General features: G+C 42.2%; 1 protein-coding gene across 14 annotated transcripts in view; it reads left to right on the top strand.

Moving 5' to 3' along the window:
• The window catches only part of MEGF11 (multiple EGF like domains 11), a 255,625-nt gene that overhangs the window by 127,886 nt on the left and 107,797 nt on the right, over nucleotides 1-19,942 (top strand). For 11 of the 14 annotated variants that reach the window (XR_004242750.1, XR_004242751.1, XR_004242752.1 and 8 more), the window contains exon 7: nucleotides 6,864-6,938. The exons of the other annotated variants lie outside the window; for them this stretch is intronic. Coding sequence is in view for 8 of the 11 variants with exons in the window: in XM_032122617.1 (XP_031978508.1) it covers nucleotides 6,864-6,938 (75 nt within the window). In the remaining 3 variants the exon portion in view is untranslated. The remainder of the gene's footprint in view (nucleotides 1-6,863; nucleotides 6,939-19,942) is intronic. 14 annotated transcript variants of the gene reach the window in all.

Raw genomic sequence — 19,942 nt, 5'->3', positions numbered from 1 at the left:
AAGAAATCAAGAATTTAGTTAGGTTTTATAGGTGTGGGCTCAGAGTCAGTGAGAAATAAAAATGCATGCAGACTTGGTTTTCCTTCTCTTCCCTTCCTTGGGCAGCTGCCCAAATGTTGCATCTCTGAGTTAGAAAAAGGAGTTGGGTTTGGCTCCTGTACAGATTCCACATTCACCGAGCTGCTTTCTTCATTTAGTGAGCGCTCTCTCTGAGCTACACTGGCCACATTCATCTTTATTAGGCTGTAATGGGAGTCACTGCATGGGAAGCCTTGATCCTGAGCTCTGCATAAAACTGCAGCTTGCAGATGCTCTAATCCTACCAGCTATTAGCACAATAAATTTATAATTGATATATAGGTGTAAGTCTTCCACATCACCTACCTGAAAGCAGGAGTTATGAAATTTAATAAACTGCCTGTGTCCTTCTAGCTGTGATCTCCCTTCATTGAGTAGAACAAAATGTCCATCAGTGCTCCTGACAATTACTAGAATTGTTGTTAATGTACTATGTACTATGAGGAGTAATTCACCATCAGGGCAAGCTCTGAGACACAGTTGGCAAATTTAAAATATTTTATTGTGCTAATATTACAGTTACAAGTGATATTTTAAAGCAATTTGCCATGATAATGTCAATGCAGTGCTAAGACAAGTAGTTCCTTTTAATGCTGCTCACTGAACAGATATCAGAAGCTGATATCCACACAGATGTAGCAAAGCTTCTGAAAGACTGGCTTAATAAAAGGGAAAAAGCAAAATCAGTGTGATACAGCACAGTTGTGAGGAGAAAGATGCTCGGTGGGTTTCTGGAAGGGTGTGAGTGCCTGAGATGAAGCAGTGTTGAGTAACAGATTGCAGCCAGGACACACCAGTGACTCCACCCTGGAACTGGTGCAGTGCAATTTACATCTTTTTCTTTCTAAGAGAAACAGAAACGCTATAAACATATGCAAAAATAGTTGACTGTTACCTCCAAGGCACTATTTCACCACATTTCAAGGATATTAAGACAAACTAATCATGTCTATAATAAAGAAATGCTGTTTTTCCTCAGCAGTATACAAGGGAAGCCGCATCTTCCTGGAGGTGTATATTTGATGAACTGCAGCACTGATTATTTGATTGATTTAACTATCAGAGAGGTTATAATAATAATAAACCAATTCAAGACATCATTAACTAGCAGAGCATTTGAAATAATACAAATGAGACAATGATTCATGGGCATGTTCAGATTTATTTTTATGGACTCTTGGGGTCCTTAGGTGTTTAGCACCAGTTTACACAAAATTATGGACACTTACATAATGCTGTTTTCTAAGAGAATTTCTTGATTATAACTAGTTTGGAACCAAGCAGAAAACAAAAAGAGCATCTAGAACATCAAAAGGAAAGAAACAATATTGCCAGAAGGAGTTAGAATAATGCAAAAGTTTACAGAGAGCTCAGCATGGGTAAGAGTGGGAACTACCTCCAGCCACCAAATATTGGGCAATTAGTTACCTCAACTTTGGTTTGGAAGGCTTTGGAAAATAAATGATTCTTTGTTACGTTTCTGGTTTTGCTCCTTCACCTATGGATGTTTTTAATTATGCAAATGTGTGCCTTAATGCAACTGTGCCTTTTGTGTAGACAAATATTGGTGATATTTGTGAGTGCTTTGGATGCCCAGGGTAAAGGCTGACTTTTGAGACACATGTGAGGCTGCCACAGGATTAAAGAAATGTAATTTATAAATGCATTCATTTGATTGGTGAAACATCTGAGTTTCCATTGCAGCCTCCTGTAGTCCATATGAGTTTGTATCTGCACACTGAGGATTTGAGGATCTTTAGCATAAGCAAAGACTTTGTAATAATGGCTTCCCCATCTCTCCTTCCTTCTGACACTGTGCACATCCTTTATATCCAATGGGAAAAACTGATCTCCTGCAGAGACTTTGGAAGCCACAAAAGAGGCTCCTCTTCCTCTCCTGAGCCTCACCAGAGACCAGGTGGCCGTAATGTGGCTATTGGAGGTTTCATTCATATTTTCTACAGTTCCTCTTTTTGCTGCCACAAAGGACTTTCTTTAACTAGGCCACCCATTAATGATCAGATACTTTTATCCTTTCTTGCCAGACACAAACTCTTTTCTCCTATCCATAATATTCTTTGCCTGTTTCTGCTTCATAATCAATGTAGGCAGTTTTATTAGTTTCAGGATCTAATTTAACATCAAAAGAATCAGACCACCTCTCTGGTGTGTGAATGACTGGCAGACCTGATTCAGAGAAGACATGAGACACGTTTAGTATTTTATAGAACTAGGTTTTCTGTCTGCCAGCACTGCTGCCTTAAATGCAGGGAGAGCTAAGGGAAACCATGGTGGGTACAAAAGCAGCAGTAAAGAGTTTTTTGTACCAGATCCCCAAAGTGTGCCTGTAAAAATATTTCCTAAGGCAGCTCTCCATCACTGCTCGTGTTAAACCTTTTAAGTCCATGTGTAATCTGGTAAATCTTATTCATCCAGATAGATGGATTTGAATGAGAACTCACCCTGGGAGGAAAGACTGGCCTGGAGAAGATAACAGTTCTTATTTGTCATCCTCTGTTATTGTAACCATATTACAGGGGATAATGAAGTGCAAGGGACAGCAATTAGTCGGTGGCAGCACAAATGATAAGCACAGCACCAGGACTTTCATATACTGTGGTGTGCAACGCAGCCTATTGATTTAACAGCAGCTTTTCTCCCTTTCACTCTCTAGTAAAAAACAGCACTGAGATTTATGTGAGCAGGACTGCTTTGGAATACAGATCAGGCTGGAGAAATGCTGGTGTGAATCTTTGGATGCTCACAGTTTAAAAAACCCCAGCCTAGGTTAATTCATAAAGTGCTTTCCAAACAGGCTGGATGCCGTGTGGTCCTCAATAGGGCTCCTTGGCTTTGTTCCTCACACCTGACTGCCAATTAATCTGCCTTTTAACTGTGCCTGCATGGAGCCCACATGCTTGGAGCCACCAGCAATGTGTCTCTCTCCAGGCCTCACCAAACTGGGTCACCCTTCAGCTATTGGTTAGTGGTAAATTATTCCCTTTGAGATTCCCAAGCCACTCCGTGGGGCTTATTGTCATGTTCTGGCACTGAGATTTTAGAACAGATTATGGGCAATCTGTCAGTTCAGGCTGTTGAAGGAGAGATGAAAAATCAGACACGTGTTGCTCTCACACACTGAGAAATTCAAACAAAGACAACAGAAAAACTATTTTTCTTCATTTATTATTCCATTATGATTTCCTATTACAATATGGCAAGTAAACCATGAAGTGCACCTTGAATAAAGGGCTCTAATGATATATGGCACTTGGCATTATCAGAATGTTTGTGTGGATCTCAATGGAGAATAATTTCAGGTGTCTTGAGTTGGTTTTGATGTTCAGCAGCTTCTACAGATCCCAAAAATCACCTTTGTTTGGATCTAAGAACACACTTCACTTGTCAGGGTTGAGGCCAATCGGCTACAGGGTGATGATGCATTTAGATTAGTTTGTAATTAATGTTTCCTGGTACAATTTTAAACTTGAAAACGAGAATCCAGAAGAATTTACTGTTGATCTTGGAGGGGATTTTAAGTTCAGTTGAAATCATGGCCTTTGAATACAACTAGGCCACAAACATTGTAGGAATTCTTGTATGGACTTCCAGAAGTGTCCAAGGCCAGGTTGCAGGGGGCTTGGAGCAACCTGGTCTAGTGGAAGGTGGAATGAGATGGTCTTGAAGGTCCCTTCCCATCCAAAGCATTCTCTATTCCTCACTCTCTAATGTTGAATTATGTAACATAATGAGTTGCAGGCTCTGCCTTGAGTAGGGTATGGCTTTTTTTGGCTTTGTCTCTGATAAATAATCATCTGCCAGTGAACATGTTTAATATTTTCACCTAATATTGTAGGTTAAAAAGAGAATTGCGTTGGAAATTTCATTCTGATAAACAAGCAGTGAGATGATAAATGCCACGAAAAACAGCTCCAGTCACTGCAATGCTTAATGTTTTCTAGTCTTGGTTTTACATCAGCTTCCAATTACAGCTACAAAGGCAGAACCCCAATGTTGATGTAATTAGAAGACCTATAAGCAAATTAAGAATTGAACACATATTTCAGAGCTTAGAATAAACAATCCTAATAACCTTTTTAGCCATTAAAGAGGCATCTTTTTTTGTTCTAAATAAAGGACGCCATTCTGGCAATGGCTGAACAAGAATGAGGAAGTTGTGGGGAGTTTGAGTTGGTGGGAGAATTTACTGTGAGGCAAGAATTCCCTCCCAGCCCTGGCCCTGGTTTAGATGGTTTCTCGTGCTGTCTGTTGGCCAGGGCAGTCACTGGATGCATCCTCAGCTCTTGGATAAAAACAGAAAACAGCCCCATGGATGCTGCACCCCCTGTGCCCTCAGGCAAGTTGCAGGAGTAATGATCCAAAAGGGTTTAGGAGTTTTATTGCAGCAGGGAGGCAGCAGGGGTCAAACCTGCACCAGAAAACCTATAACTAAGTCTGTAATTCTTTTATGGGGAAAGCTGCAGGGATTTCTGCTTGATTAAGGATTGCATGATTGAGGCCAGTGACATTAACAGGCACAATGTCCCCTCTGCATCTAAAATAGTGATCAAACTGACAGGAAAAGCCATGTGATAGCAAAATCCCAACGCTTTCTTGCTGGTAAGAGTGGCTGCAAGCTTCCCATGCTTCCCAGGCCTATAAATGGGATTTGTTTCTCTGGATTTTTTTCTGCTATTAAAAGCAGTTTTTGGAACTTCCCTGTTGTATTTAATGCATATCTTTTGCCTCTCCAGGCTCTGCACCCCCCCAGTTTTGTTTTGAGGCTACATGATCAATAAATGTCACTGCTGAAATGCTTTGCCAGTTCAGGTATCAGAAATGAAAATAGAAGCTCCAGCTCTCTTTACTGGTCATGACAAATTGATTCTTTTTGGTCTACCTTGCATTTCTCTCACTTCATGTGTTTGAAGAGAGGGGGATTTCTCACAGCACCTGCTCCTGGGCCAGCCTGAACTACAAGACCCTTGAAAGATTTGTTATTAAATTTGTCTTGTGCTCATGTAAAATGGGAACTGGTGGGATTCTTCTAATTTGAAACCATTTGTGTTTTGGTAATTAGAAATAGTAAAACAGGGACTGTCCATGCAGAATGAACATGCATTTGTAATTACAATTTGTCCAGGAGTACTCAGGGCTGTGCAATTAGGGAGGAATTATGTTCTTAAAGGACCACTTGGGCACTTTATGGCCAAATAAAAACGTAACTATTCATAAGTACAGGTGCATATATGTTTGCTTAAAAAGAAACAACAAACAATTATTAGATCCCCAGTGGAACCATTTATTCCCTTCCCCAGGAAATAAAAGGACTGACTTGTGCTGAAGGAAGAATTTTTGTCCTTGCTGCACGAAACCTTACCAGGATTGTTTTCCAATTACTGTTTTGAGCAACAGCACAGGTTCAGGAATGGATTAATCTGAAACTTTACTTGTAGCTCCCTAAAATACATCCACAGTTTACTCTATTTTGCAGCCAGTTTTGCTGAGACACAGAAGTGCAGAGACCTTTGCCACTTGGTTTAGCTTTTTTCCCCCCAAAAGTCCATTAACAAACACTTACTGTTCTTAAGAGTTTGTGACATATATGAAATGTAGAACTTATATTTTGTCAGAGTCAGTTAATGAACTGAGTGTACATTGCTGTCTGCTGGAATCTGTCCCTGAGATTTCCAATTCCTTTCGCTTAATTTCTGCATTCTGGAAGTTTTTAAACTGCCAGAAAAGATGTTTTACCAGTCTTCACATTACGGCAGGAGCTGACCCCTACTTTCATTAAGGGGTGGAAATGGACGTCAGTTGGACTTTTTTTTCCCTCAGATCCTGTAGGAGGAGGTATGGGTGAGCAAAAGCTACCACTGCAAAAAAAGAGAGCAGGTAAAATATATACCCACTGGAAAAAAATTAGAAGAGTTTTAGTCATCTATGCAGAACACATACAACACCTAATTAAATCAGGTTTAATTGAAATTAAAATAAACGGCCTGAATTGAGGAATGCAGCTTGTGAGGAACATTCAGCTCCCATTGTGCAGGCAGACTTTACATGAGGCATTTTTGATAAGACATTTTGGGGAGCAGAAGCTGTCACTGCGTGTTTGTACCATGAAGAAGGGCAGAGGACAGGACAGAGGTCTCCGCTCTGGCACCTGGACGTGTCCCAGCTCCTCTGCATCCCTGCTGGGTGACCTTTGGCAAGTCACATCTCATTTCTGACAGTCTCTGAAAGCATTTTGTAGTCTCCTCAGGAGTAGCAATATTTAGGAACAAAGCATTATTGTCCCAGTAATGTGTGATTTGCATGCTGCTTTATTCCACAGGATGGGGCTTAAACAAAATTTATGGGAAATGCTGTTTTGTGCTGGATCTCTGCACAGGAGTGAATCTTACCCAAGATCAATAGAGTCATTCCCCAGTCCTGTGGGTTTTATGAGTGCCACAGAATAAAGGAATCAGGTCCTTCCCCAACAAAAGCACTATGCCTCTGCACAATTGCTAAGCTTGGGAATTGGATAAAAACTAAATTCTGTTTTTCCAGTGTTTTCCGCTTCTTTGTAACCATTAATGAAATTACAGCCCTGCTAATAACAAGGTGGCATCCTGGCCATGGTAAAGGTATGTGGGAATTGTCAGCACATGCAAGTTTGAGTGAAAAAGGTGCGAGTCCTCACCTGTCGTTGTCCTGCTGACTTCATCAAGGTTATACAGTGTTTTCAGGAATGCACGGGAAGTGGTATTTTTCAAGTTATTATTTTGATTTTCCATAAGATTTGGCCACCTCTGATGGGCTGGGGGAGTCCAGCACCACTTCGGCAGAGACTGGTGGGAACAGCAACTACAACAGTGAGTGGTTTCCAACAAATCCAATGGCTCATGTAGGGTGGTGGGATCTGAGGGAGCTGCTTCCAGCCTGTCCCTGTGTATGGTTTCTCTCTTGAATGGCACATAATCCTTTGGACCCCAAACCTGAGGGATGCTGAGCCAGAAACTCAAGGGGATGAAGTAGTTTCATACAGTGTTTCAGTTATACTGGGTTGGATTTTTAAACTCATCCCAAACCTGTGCTTTAGGCAGCTGGATGGATGCAATTTATAGTTCCATGTCCTTAAATGCTGCGCATTGCGCCGCAGGTCTGCCTGGTGCTCACCTGGGCTATTTGACACTTCCAAAACACTCACTGGAGACATGAAAATCCTTCTGCTTCTCCCTTAATGTGGTATTCCTGAGGTTAAAGAGATGTTCAAGCCTCTTCTGATCACTAAAGAGCTTGTGGAGTTTCACATAAACCAGATCTAGGTCAGTATGTCCTGGCCACATTTCAACCTGGGTAAACTACAGGGCACAGGATTGGATGTTCTCACTCATTTTCTGCTTCATCCCATTCATTCTGATGTTATCAGTAACACTCTGAGGACCAAATCTTCTGGTATCAGCTGCCTATGGTGGAACTGCATCCACTTCTACCCCAAACCAATTTGATCTCACTTCCTTATGCAAAACCTCTATTGAGAGCTCTCAATGCAGGCAAGGAAAAGAGAACCTCGACTGTGTCAGTATTTGCTCCTGTAATATATTTTGGGATGTGTGTGGGTTTATTTACAAAGCACGTGTAGTTAAATGTCATTGAAAAATATAATTAAAAATCAATTAAGAGACCATTTTAAAAATAAGAGGTTGTAAAAATGGAATTTACAATAATAACCAGACTAAGCATTTGGCATTTACATGTCTGCACCAAATAGCAATTCCCTTGTTAGTTGTGCTTGAGTGACAAGGTACTCACTTATCTCCTGGATATAAATTCCAATATTCTTGTTATTGCTAGGAAAAATAAATACCTGCATAAAGACTTCTTGCATTGCCAAGTAACACCAACTGATTAAATTCAGACAATTGTTTTTTAGTTCTTGTCTGGGCCCAGTGCCAAAATTATCCCATTGTATGAACGGCCGGATTTTGCACTCAGCTTATGCTTAGTTAATGCAAGGTAAATACTGTGCTACCAATACAAATCTAAGCACAGAGAGACATTCTGAAATGTTTTAATTTCCTAAATAAAACCTGAACATGCAGAACACATAGAAGCAAAAATGGAGGAGTATTTAGCCTATAACACAACATGATGGTGAAGGCAATTGCTGTGACTAGACCTCTCTAAAGGGGTGGACATGAGCTGTCCTTGGACCCTGTGAGGTACAGAAGTCCCTGTGATACATTTTGGCTTTCAGAACAATAACTGTGAATGTCTCCAAAAAGCCATTGGGGTGCCTATATGTACCTGTGGAATTCATGCCCACACACTCTGGATCTGGCTTTAAATGGTAGGAATTCAAGGACTGTCTTGCTGTGGGATCAAATATCCCAGATTTATAACCAAGCCTGAAGTCTTTTTCTTCGTTAATACTCATCCCCTTCCTCTTCCGTCTTCCTTGTGAACAGTTCGGGGTATTCCTGAAGTTCTTGTAAAAGAAACTGAGATTAAATATATATAAAGCATTTTAAACACCATGAGCCCATAAAAAATGCTGGAATCAGTGATGATGTCTATCTGTGATGGTTCCATGTTGAAGGGGATGGGGCAGGGTTACCCTCTGAAAGTTCTCTGCCTGTGCCTGTGTCCACATCCCTTCTCTTCCTGGAAATTCTGAAGTGAGTGATTGGCTCTTCCCGAGCTTTGGAGTCAGCCTGGAGAGCAGGAATTCATGGCAGAGAGCAATGTGCCTCTTCCTGGGGGGGCTGGAAGGTCAGTGGTAGTTGCTTCATTGGGCCATTTCTCTCAGGTGATGGATTAAAGTGATCTATGAAACATCCTGCACCCTCCTGTTTGATTCCGTGCTGATTGGGTTCTCTCCTGTGCCTGGCTTTGGTTTCCACAATTTAGCTCTCATTCCTTGTTACATGCACAGACCAAAAAGAATCAAAGCCTCTTGAAAATCTGACATTGCAGCCCTTTAGGATTTGGATGATATGGAGAGTCTGTTTCCCCTATTTATGACTAATCAGGGGTCTCATATGTGCCACCCTGTGCTCTCATCAGTTCAAGATGCAGAAATCAGCTCCTTTCTTTCTACCATTGCATCCTTCTTTGTCTCTGAAGATCACCATTAAAATCTTACTGTAATACTCAATCTGCATTTTTCCCAGTTTTCAGATCCATGGATACACTGCAATAACACACTTACATTTGTTTTATGTGGAGAGCATACTGCAAGTATTTCATTCCATTAAGGATTTCTTCCCTCATTTTTTGGTCTCACGTTCAGCCCATTCGCAGAGGTCGTTGCCTGTGCCATCCCTGCACCCCTTCAAGCAGGCAGCACCCTGGTGTATCCCTCTCCAGATATCTTCCCTCTGATCCAGGCGATTTGTGCTCAGACTTGGAGGGAATATGGGTTTTTTGTGTTCACATATGAACATCTGCTTTAAATTCCCAAGCCAAGAAAGACAAGAAGCAAATTAAACTATTTGTTCTTCTTTCTCTCTCTTTAATATCAAAGTCATTCCTTACATGCTCCTTAAGCTTCCACTTTTGATCAGGAGATATTAAAAATGGATCTAAACAACTCACATCTTAATCATATTCCTTTGTGAGCTGGGTAAGAGTGAAGGGAGCAGGGGAGAGAAGCCAAAGCTGCTTTGCTGCTCATGCTCAGTATCCAACCAGTATTCAACACTTAATTCCCTGCCCTGCCCTGGGAGCAGAGGGGAATCCCTGTCCCTCCTGAGCTGCCCAGTGCAGAGCACGAGGCCTCTGGAACATCCTGCAGCTTGAAATCAATCTCTGCCTGCGCTGGAGCAGCCTGGGAACAATTCCCTGCTGCTCTCTAATTTTTGCTGGAGATGTGGAAAAGGGAGTTTCGAGGATGATTCAGACATTCCTTCTTCCCCCTGGGCTTTCTTGCTATGCCAGCCCAGAAGCCAAGTCACTCTTCTGGGTGCCTCGGTTGCAAGTTCTCAAAAATCTCTTTTAGAAAATTCTATAAAATATCTTTTAGGAAAAACCAAAGAGAAACTTGCATGTTTTCACAATCCTGCAGAGATTTTGGAAAAGATGTCCTTCATTTCAGGAGGAAAACCAATATGTTATGGTGCTATTTGGATTCAATCAGTGAAAAAATCAAAAGATAATAAAATAAGGTTTAGCATTTCACAAGAAATTGTTCATTCTACACAAACCTGATTTCATTCTGTGATGAGATCACAGATTTAGTTGCAAGTTCTATTAGAGTAGCTGTGCAAATAAAATAAATTTTTGTGACATGTTTGATTCAGTACTGCAGGATATTCTGATTAAAAAATCAGCACTATACAATTATCAACAACATGCATTAATAATTGAATACAAACTAAATGGCAGATCTCAAAAAGCAGCTGTCAATGTGGAATAAACATAAAATGTATTTCTGGTGGGTTTCTGCTATTCCACTTACTCCTATCAATATTTACATTACTGATCTAGGAGTAAATATGGAATCACTGCAGCAAAAATTTGTGAATGACAGAAGAACTGGCAGAGTGGTGGGTGCTGATGGGCACAGAGTGTTCACACAGAGCCATCTAAACCAGCTGACAAATTATTTTAGCATTTCTAGAGGAAGGTTGAAATTTGTCTCCATATTATTGGCAGCCCTGCCCATGGCAGGGGGGTTGGAATGAGAAGATGTTTAAGGTCCCTATGAACCCAAACCATTCTGTCCTTTCCAGCCCAAGGCTTTCTATAATTTCTGGGATTCTCTTATTCCCTACAAGGAGTTGTGCTTGTTTTTGTAGGCAGTGAAGGCTCTGGGGACTGAAAGATCCACATGTCAGGCAGGAGATGACAGAGTTTGCCAAGCAAAGGGATCCAAGGAAATGGGAGCTTTGTCCTTGGGCCAGGTGATTTTCTGCCCCTGAGGTTAACTGGCACAGCCTGAGCCCTGCCCATGTCCCTGAAATCCAGTGCCCCCCACACTCCAGGCTGTGCCCAGTCTCCTGCTGGGATGAGCCCTGTGTGACACCAGAGTGCTTGGGGCAGTCCCAGGCTGACCCTGGCCCCGTTCCCCGGGAGTTTTCCCACTGTAGCTGGAACTAATGAGGCCGAGGAGGCAGGAGGAGGGATGATGAGAGCAGCACTCCACACACCTGCTGTCTCCCCGCTGCCAAGAGCCTCTGCTGCTGCAGCAGAGCAGATTTCTGAGGAGAGAAGAGAGGTAGAAAAAATGTGATCCCTTTTCTGCTGATGAGGTATCTCACAGGTGAGAGGGCAGCATGAGAGGAGACTCAAATGCTTGAAGACCCCAGAAGTGCAGAAAGGAGCCCTGGATGATTTCCAGAAAAAAAAAGAATTGGCACCTCATTTCCATGTATCTGAATTCAGTTCAGTGTTTCGGTTTTAACAGAGTCAGCTTAGGTCAGTGGGAAGATTTTGATTTATTTAGTGAGGTTTATAATGGGCTTTGCAACCCTGCTTGCCACAAACCCTTCCTTCTCCCTGTGGCTTAAGGACACTGAGGAATGGAGACCATCATCCTTCAGGGAGACACAATTCTGAGGATTTTTTATACTTCTCCTTGTGCCAGCTCAAACTTCATGGATAAGTTAAGAGCTGCTCTTCCTTGTGCTCTCAGTTGGCCATCTATCGCTTACACTAAAAACCCTTGGAACAGGAATATTACAAAGGTTTGGGAAAGATCTCACCATGCCCTTAAGGGGGTGTGAGGTTTAGTGGGCTGGAGGGGTTTTCAGCAGGCAGCCATAGAAATGGCTTTGCTTTATGGACTTCACACTCTATAAAAAGGCAACTTGCTACGCACAGTCTTAATTAGAGTGCTCTGGACTATTAAGAGGGATGTGGGAGCTTTGTCCAAGCCAGGCAGAAATCAGCCAGTGTGAATCTTACCTAGGATGCAGTTTTGGGAATAAAGTCTCTCTATTTGGACATTGTATCCAAAAAACATCTATTTGCAGTAAAGTATCAAAACAAGACATTTCAAGTCTCACACATGGCTCATACCTTTTCAGAATAGTGCAGATCTGGGAGCCTTTGAGCTCCCACAGGAGCTCAAATATCAAATAATGGTATTTACGGTCATTTGTAAAGCCATTCCCTTGGATGTGTGACAGGAATGAGCCTCACATCTCTTACAGCACAAACTTCCTAAGTGAGGAACGAAGGAAGTTCACATCTTCTCGTGATTTATACACTGATTTCTGATTCCAGAGTCACATTGCTGTAGCTTGCAAGCCAGGGCATCATGACAGCAGTTCAGGCCTCCTCTTTCTGAGGACTCTGTGGGCACCTAATGAATTCACTGTGAATTTCCCGCTGTCTGTTTAAGTTTTGACGCTATATGGCAAGATTAGTCTTTGTCTCTTCTTCTACTGAGGGAGCTTAAAGCAAAGTCCCCCTGACTACTGAGGACTAAAATAGCTGAACAGGGTAAAGAAACCTTCCTCAGTGAGCTCTCTGACATCCATCCCCTCTTCACAGGTACTCTGCAGGTCAATAAAACCTCCATGAACCCAGAAACCAACCTGCCAGACAGCTTCATCCTTACATCACCTACATCCCACATTGCCTTTTAGTTTGTGATTGCTGTGGTTCCAGTCAGTCTCTCTCTAATAGGCAGACATGAAGTTGTCATCTAGAAAAAGAGGGGTTATGGGGAAAATCTGCATCTTCGAGTCACACAAACCCATCCAAATCTTTCCAAGCTCATCCACTTCCAGTGTTAATGAGCTGCTGTGTGACACCTCACTGGCACTGTACAACATCCCATAATATGAGGAGAAAAACCTCCTTCAGCCCAGGAAAGGCCCCTGGGACCAGGCAGATAGGACCTGCTCAGCCTGTGAACCACAGCAGGACTGCAGAGGCTGCAGTTCCACCTTGCCTTGTAATATTGTAAGATTTATTTTCAGATCTTACCAGCAATTCACTGTGGGCTGTTCTCTGCTGAGCAAAATTCATCCATCAATCTCCTGGTATGGCCACATTCCAGCCTACACCGAGGTGACAGTTCACTTGTGCTAATGATCAGCCTCACATCCACATCCGCATTCCCCCTTGGTCTGATTCTTCTTCTCTTATGATAATTTAATTGATTGAGCACACTGGCTTCTAGTCAAGAAGCTCTTCTCAGCTTAACTCTCGGTTTAAAAAAATCACTGCTCAACATCTCTATAATTAGAGTTGGTTGCTAAACCCTGTATCCAGGTGATTACTGGTATATGAGAGGGACATATCTTGAACTGATCAAATCAGGAATTTAAGCAAAATGCCCTTGATCCATGTTTCACAATTCATTAATATCTTCTACTTTGGGTATTTTTCCCCTTTTTTGGTGTTAAAAATAGCTGGGTTAGGAAGGTTTATGTAGAATCAGGACAGTTAGGGGTAATTTTTTATTCATAACCCTGTTATTGTTTGGGGAAGCTCAGTAGGGTTCATTAATATTGCATTTCCAATGAAAAGGCACTCAAAAGCCAAACAGTTCAATTATATTCTGAGGCTGCAATGCGATATAAAAATGAGCAGTGCAGTGATGCTGTCGTGGTTTAAACCAACTGCTCCTGTCCGTAGTCAACAGCACCACTCTCCCCTTCATTCCACAGGGCAGCTGCTCCACAGTACAAACCAAATCCAAATGACTTTTTTTGAGGGGTTCATCTGGGGTTTTGTACTTGAGTCAGGTTCACTGAGAGGCTCAAGAAACAAAAGAAATCCTGAGAGTGACAGAGTCTGAATGATCCTATGTGCTGACCCTACTTCTATAAAGGTGCTTATTTGCAGGAAAGTTCCCACTGCAGGGATGGAACTGCAGCCGCTGAAGTGGGGGAGGATGTGCCAAACTCCCTGTTCTGCTTTGCATTTGCTTAATCCAGTAGGAGCATCCAGAATGTGATAATCTGCATCCAGAATATGATAATCTGCATCCAGAACTACACAGAATTATGAATTATCCCCTTCCAAATCTGACTGTTCCCCTTCAGCCTGGAGAGGAGAAGGTTCTGGGGAGATGCCATTGCAGCCTTAAAGAGGGTTATAAAAAATAGGGAAAGTCAGTTTTTACACAGTCAGATGGTGATAGGACAAGGGAGAATAGTTTTAAACTAAAAATAAAAGAGATTTAGATCAGGTGTTAAGAAGGAATTGTTCCCTGTGAAGGTGGTGAGGCCCTGGCACAGGGTGCCCAGAGAATATGTTGCTGCCCCTGGATCCCTGAAGTGTCCAAGGCCAGGTTGGACACTGGGGTTTGGAGCACCGTGGGATAGTGGAAGGTGTCCCTGCCCATGGCAGGGGGTGGAAAAAGATGAGCTTTAAGGTCCCTTCCAACCCAAGCCATTTGTGATTCTGTGAGTATCCCCTACTTCTCTGAAAGAGAGTGAGAACTTGTGATTGATTCCAGTGAAAGTGAGATCATGCTTTATATGCAGAGGCCTCTGATTTTCATGATGCAATGGATCTGGTTGCTAGAAATGATGATATATAAAAATTTAATGTTTTGGAAGTTTTATTATTTTTCCTTATAGGAAACACTGACGTAAAATTTGATTTTTCTGGATTTATGGCTTGATCACTCACCCTATTAAGGTAATGATTCCACTCTCTGACCTTGTAGGGCACCAGCTATGAAATTTGAGATGATGTCCCAAATATATTTGCAATACAACTCTTGGCTAGTGCATGACAGGCTATTGACTGAAATACTGTCAATGCACAAATGAGATTATAACCAGAGAAGGTCTTGATTGCTTTGGTCTGTTATTCAATACCCTCCTCTCTTATAAGCAGCTGCTTGGCATTTTTTTCAGGCTAACGTAGACCTTCCTTCCCTGACAAATGACACATTACTTGATTGTATAGACAGAAGTCTTTGCTGCAGTTTTTTTATCTTCAGAAGACTTATCTCTAACAGGACTCTTGCACTTGATGTTTGCACTGCTCGAGTCCTGTGCTCTGTAAGAGAGTCTGATCTGACCGTGATGGAAAGAGCAGGAGCAGCCTCACATCCTGCTGGGGCAGTGTTCCAAGGCTGGAGAGGGAAAGGATGGCTGGAGATCTCAGCTTTCATTTCATTTAAATGAGCAGAATTGCTTTACTTCCCCCCTAGGTATAACAATTATTAAGAATTTATATTGCTATTCATGCTGTATAATAATGAACAGAAACTGGGTTTGCACTCTTAACCTTTGCTGTTAGGTCGAAATAGAGAAGCAGCAACAGTGACTCTTATGAGACCAGATATATCTGCACCATCACACTCACTGCCTCCTTTTACAATTTGGGAGACAGTGAGTTTGTGCTGTATCATCTTCAGATGTCCCCACTGTGCAAAATGACTAGTTAATGCATTTTTTACTTTCTTCCATATGTTTCCAAAATAAATCTATTCATCACTTAAACCGACCCACCCAGCATTCCTCATGTATTCTGATTTTTCAGTTAAATATTGTTTGTATTTAAATATAAATATTGCTCAAAATGTAGCATTAATATTTTGCCTACTGAAATGCAGTTCTGTATCTTATTAAGATTTAAACAGCCATTATGTACATTAAAGTTTTTCTGTTGTAGTTTGCAAGGTGCTATAACAATAATTACCCGAGTGCATCAATCATTTTTCATTGCCTCATTTGTATCACGGGGATAAGTAGCTCCAATTAAAATCCCATTTTACATGAATAGGTATGGTTTGACTCAAACCACAGTCTGTTTCCACTTCTGAAATGCTGGCCATAGGATATCTTTTTCATTATTCAAAGTGTATGATGTGTACTGCTTATCTTTTTGTGCTTAAAAAGACATAAGTCTGCAGGCAGACATGCCTTAGTGCAGGTTTGGCAGGGAACAAATAGCTGTTACTGTAATTATCTATCAATTTTACTGTTCCAAATATTTTAGCCAAAAAGCTAACTAGTATAATCTCGTGTTTATTCCTGACACATTATAGTTGGAGTAAGCAGAACTGAAAGTGTTAAATATGAATTAACAGCTTCAGGAAAAATTGTAATTTTTCTATTACTTGTGATTTCCCCTCCACCACAGCAGCTTTTCTGTTAAATGTGCTCGTATTGTCAGGTATTGTGGAAAACCAAACGAGGGGAAACTTGGGGAATTATCTTCTGCTCCACTGTGATTAACTCTGCAAGGAAACAAATCAGACTTTCCCTTTCACACCTCTCACAGGGGCTGGTTCTAATCCCAGGCTACACCTCAGGTAAAGGAATGCTTTGCTCTCTGCTCCCTCTGGCAATGGTGGGATGTCTCTGCCTTCCCAGACTGAGATAGTACCATCCACCTTGGATTTTCTTCTCCCCTCCATACTGGTGTTTGGCCCAGCCTTCAGATCTCATCATTTTTCCTTCCACACCTGGGAACATCTTGGTTCCAGAGGGTCAGTTCAAACCCACCTTTTGTTGCAAAGCCTTTGTACGCTTTGAAAGTCGGAGTGTTCAAATTGCAAATGGCTCAAAATTCTCGGTGCTGCTCCAAGGGGCTTTTAATATAATTTCTGCAGAATTTGGAACTCGATGAGCAGAAAATTGCAGGAATCTCAATGACTCCAGCAAAAGGGCTCAACAGTAGTTTGGGTCACACTGCACTTTCTCTGTAAATTGCCTTTCCTTTCTCAGCCCAGTGCTCTGCTTCTGGAGAAGCTGGGGACGACAGTGACATTTGAGAGAGCTCAGGCTGTACCAGGTGTCAATGGCATGGACATTCTACAGCCTCTGGGAGCACTGTCAGAGGGAAGCTATGGAGAAAAAATAGGGAAAAAACTGAAACAAGATTGGAAATTCAAACTGAGAGAAGGTTTAGATCAGATATTAGGAGGAAGTTGTTCCGTGGGAGAGTGGTGAGGCCCTGGCACAGGGTGCACAGAGAAGCTGTGGCTGCCCCTGAATCCCTGGAAGTGTCCAAGGGCAGGTTGGATGGGGCTTGGAGCACCCTGGGATAGTGGAATGTGTCCCTGCCCATGGCAGGGGTGGTACAAGATGATCTTTAAGGTCCCTTCCTATCCCATTCTCCGATTCTGTGATTCTACAAAAAAATGTGAGACTCAGGCTCAAAAATATCTTGAAGTCTTTATCATGGATATTTAAGCATGTGCTTAAAGAGATGTTTTGGAGCTGTCCAAAATGAGGACAAATTAGGAATTTACACCAAATAACTTAGCTCAGTTTTACAAGGACTTTTCTAACTGCTGCCTTTTTGCCTCAGATCAGTGTCTCCCATCTTCACGTTCCTGCTGCTACTGCTATGACTAAACCTCTTATTTGTGCCATACCTTAATCATCAAATTCCTCCTCTGGAGTGCTGAAGCAGTAGATAATGTCTCTGTTTTTATTTGTCGGGTCAGGAGCACCAATTCATAGCTCAGGGATCATCAACACCGTGAGCTGACACCAGAGTCTGTCCAGCTGCTGTTTTCTTACAGTCACACAACAGAAAATCAATGGTGTCAGGAACACTGGGATAATTCTACTGTTACAATCAATACATGCTGATTAAACCAGTTGTGTCTGTTGGGTAAATTTGCTGCATCATAATTAGAATTATTAATTAAAAATAGGAAATCAATTGACACAAATTAAGCAAAAAAAGAAATTTGCTTTATTTCTTTGACATTCTCTCCAGAGGCCTCAATAACTGTGACAACAGGGACGTGACCGAGTGGCATTTGTCAGTTTTTTAATGCTGTCCTGAGTTTTAAAAATTGACTTATAAACCCTGCTAATGCAGCTCCCAGGAAATCAGACAGGAGATGTCGTGTGTGCAAGAAGCAGCTATTTATGTTATTACAGTTAGTCATTATTCCCTGCCTATCCAGGAGTAAAAAGCAGGAGTCATGTGCGTGGCACCGGGGAGGGGAAGCAGCTGGGGAACAAAAGCCTTGGGGAGCAAGAGGAGCCCATCCTCTTCCCACTTTGTTTTCTGTTTTCAGATAACAAGGATAAACAAATTGATTGTTTCTGTGCTGGTTGTAATGGGCTTCTCATTGCTGGCTACTTCCTATGATGTGCTGGTGACCTTCATTATTTTCAGGGATATAATATGTGGGACACTAAGGCAGGGACAGCAGGAATGCACATGGTCTTTCATTCAGCTCTTTATTTTCCTCTCTGGTTTTTTTTGGATTTTATGGAGTTGGGTTTTTTTTTTTTTCCTTCTTTTAACCTATCTCAGTGCTCTTTTCTTACACTTTCTCCTTGTTTCCTCCTACTCTTAGTGGTTTTCCTTTTTCTGTATAATACTTTCCATGCCTTGTTTTCTTCCCCCTTTTCTGTTTGCACACATGAAAGCAGGAAAGTGTGGGAATACTCTGGATTTTCATACTCCTGTGCTTTGCTCACCACAGCCAAATTTCTTCTCTGAGCTTTCACACTTACGAAAGATGTGAGGGCAGAAAGGACTGGTTTGGGTAAACCTGTGATTTGTCACTTCTGGTGCTGGTTAATACAATGTTCTTTTACTAATTCTTGGTGGTAAACTGGAGTTTGGGTTGTTCACCTGGAGAAGAGAAGGCTCCAAGGAGAGCTCAGAGCCCCTTCCAGGGCCTAAAGGGGCTCCAGGAGAGCTGGAGAGGGACTGGGGACAAGGGATGGAGGGACAGGACACAGGGAATGGCTTTAAAGTGCCAGAGGGCAGGGATGGATGGGATATTGGGAAGGAATTTTCCCTGTGAGGGTGGGGAGGCCCTGGCACAGGGTGCCCAGAGCAGCTGTGGCTGCCCCTGGGTCCCTGGAAGTGTCCAAGGCCAGGTTGGCCGGGGCTTGGAGCATCCTGGGATAGTGGAAGGGGTCCCTGCTCATGGCAGGGGGTGGGGCTGGATGATCTTTAAGGTCCCTTCCAACCCAAACCATTCCAGGATTTTATGATCTCATTCATAAAGAATTCTAGTCATTCTTTTCTAGTCCTAAACCTGTTCTTTAAGGTGTTTTACAATAACAGTATTTCATTGACGTGTATTTCCAAGACCAGTCAAAAGCAAGAGTAAATAAAAACGTCTTTAGTTTAAAAGCCAAGACAGATTGAGTGGTTTGCACAAGAATCAGGAAAAGCAGAGTTTTTAAAAGTCCCAATTCCAAAGACTTATGGCCATGTCTCAGGCGGGCTGAGCAAGCTGCCAGTTCGGACCTCCCTGACAATGGAGAACATATGGAAGCAGGAGGATCTATCCACTATATCTGAGCACAACTGTTGAGTACTTTAAAATTAAGCTGTAAAACCTGGGCATCAATAAAGAACTTTACAGCACTCGTGTAAATAGTGTAAAATAAGGTGGATGTACTCAAGCAGTCAGAACCTGCGAGGGGGAATTCTGGCAGCTACGCTCGGGGTGAGTTGTGCTCCCAATGGGAAGTAATAAAGAGCTCCCACGAGGAAAATAGTCCCATAATTGAGACTTGAGAAAACAAGGACTTGGATTGACAGCTTCAAATCTTTTTTACTAAGATTCCACCTGGCAGTATTTTGTGGGCAGCAGCTCGACACTCTGCTGCCAGAACAAATCTGAGGATAAATTGGGTTATAAGGCTACACTGGGAAAACAAGTGGTGTCTTTTGCTTTCCTTTCAGTGGGCAGTGGATCGGGGCTGTAATTAGAGTCTCTGCTTTATGAATCTTTGTCGCAGCATTTGTCACACGTCATGGCTGTGGCTCTGCTCCACCATGGGTCCTGTTGCCGTAAGTGAGATGTAAACAGTCATCAGTGGTTCCTCTGTAACTGGAGGGCAGGCAGGAGTAAGAAAAAGGTTATCTCTCGAGGTGTAGCCATGATGAGCTACAATTTCTGTTTTTCCAGAAGCTTTGAAGATGGAATTAGTCAGCTTATGCATAAAAGTGCTTGTTGTTGCTTGGCAGTCAA

This window comes from Corvus moneduloides, chromosome 13, assembly GCF_009650955.1.
Source record: "Corvus moneduloides isolate bCorMon1 chromosome 13, bCorMon1.pri, whole genome shotgun sequence".
Taxonomy (NCBI): Eukaryota; Metazoa; Chordata; class Aves; order Passeriformes; family Corvidae; genus Corvus; species Corvus moneduloides.
Note: the sequence above shows the minus strand (reverse complement) of the source record. Positions and strands in the feature narration are given on the sequence as shown.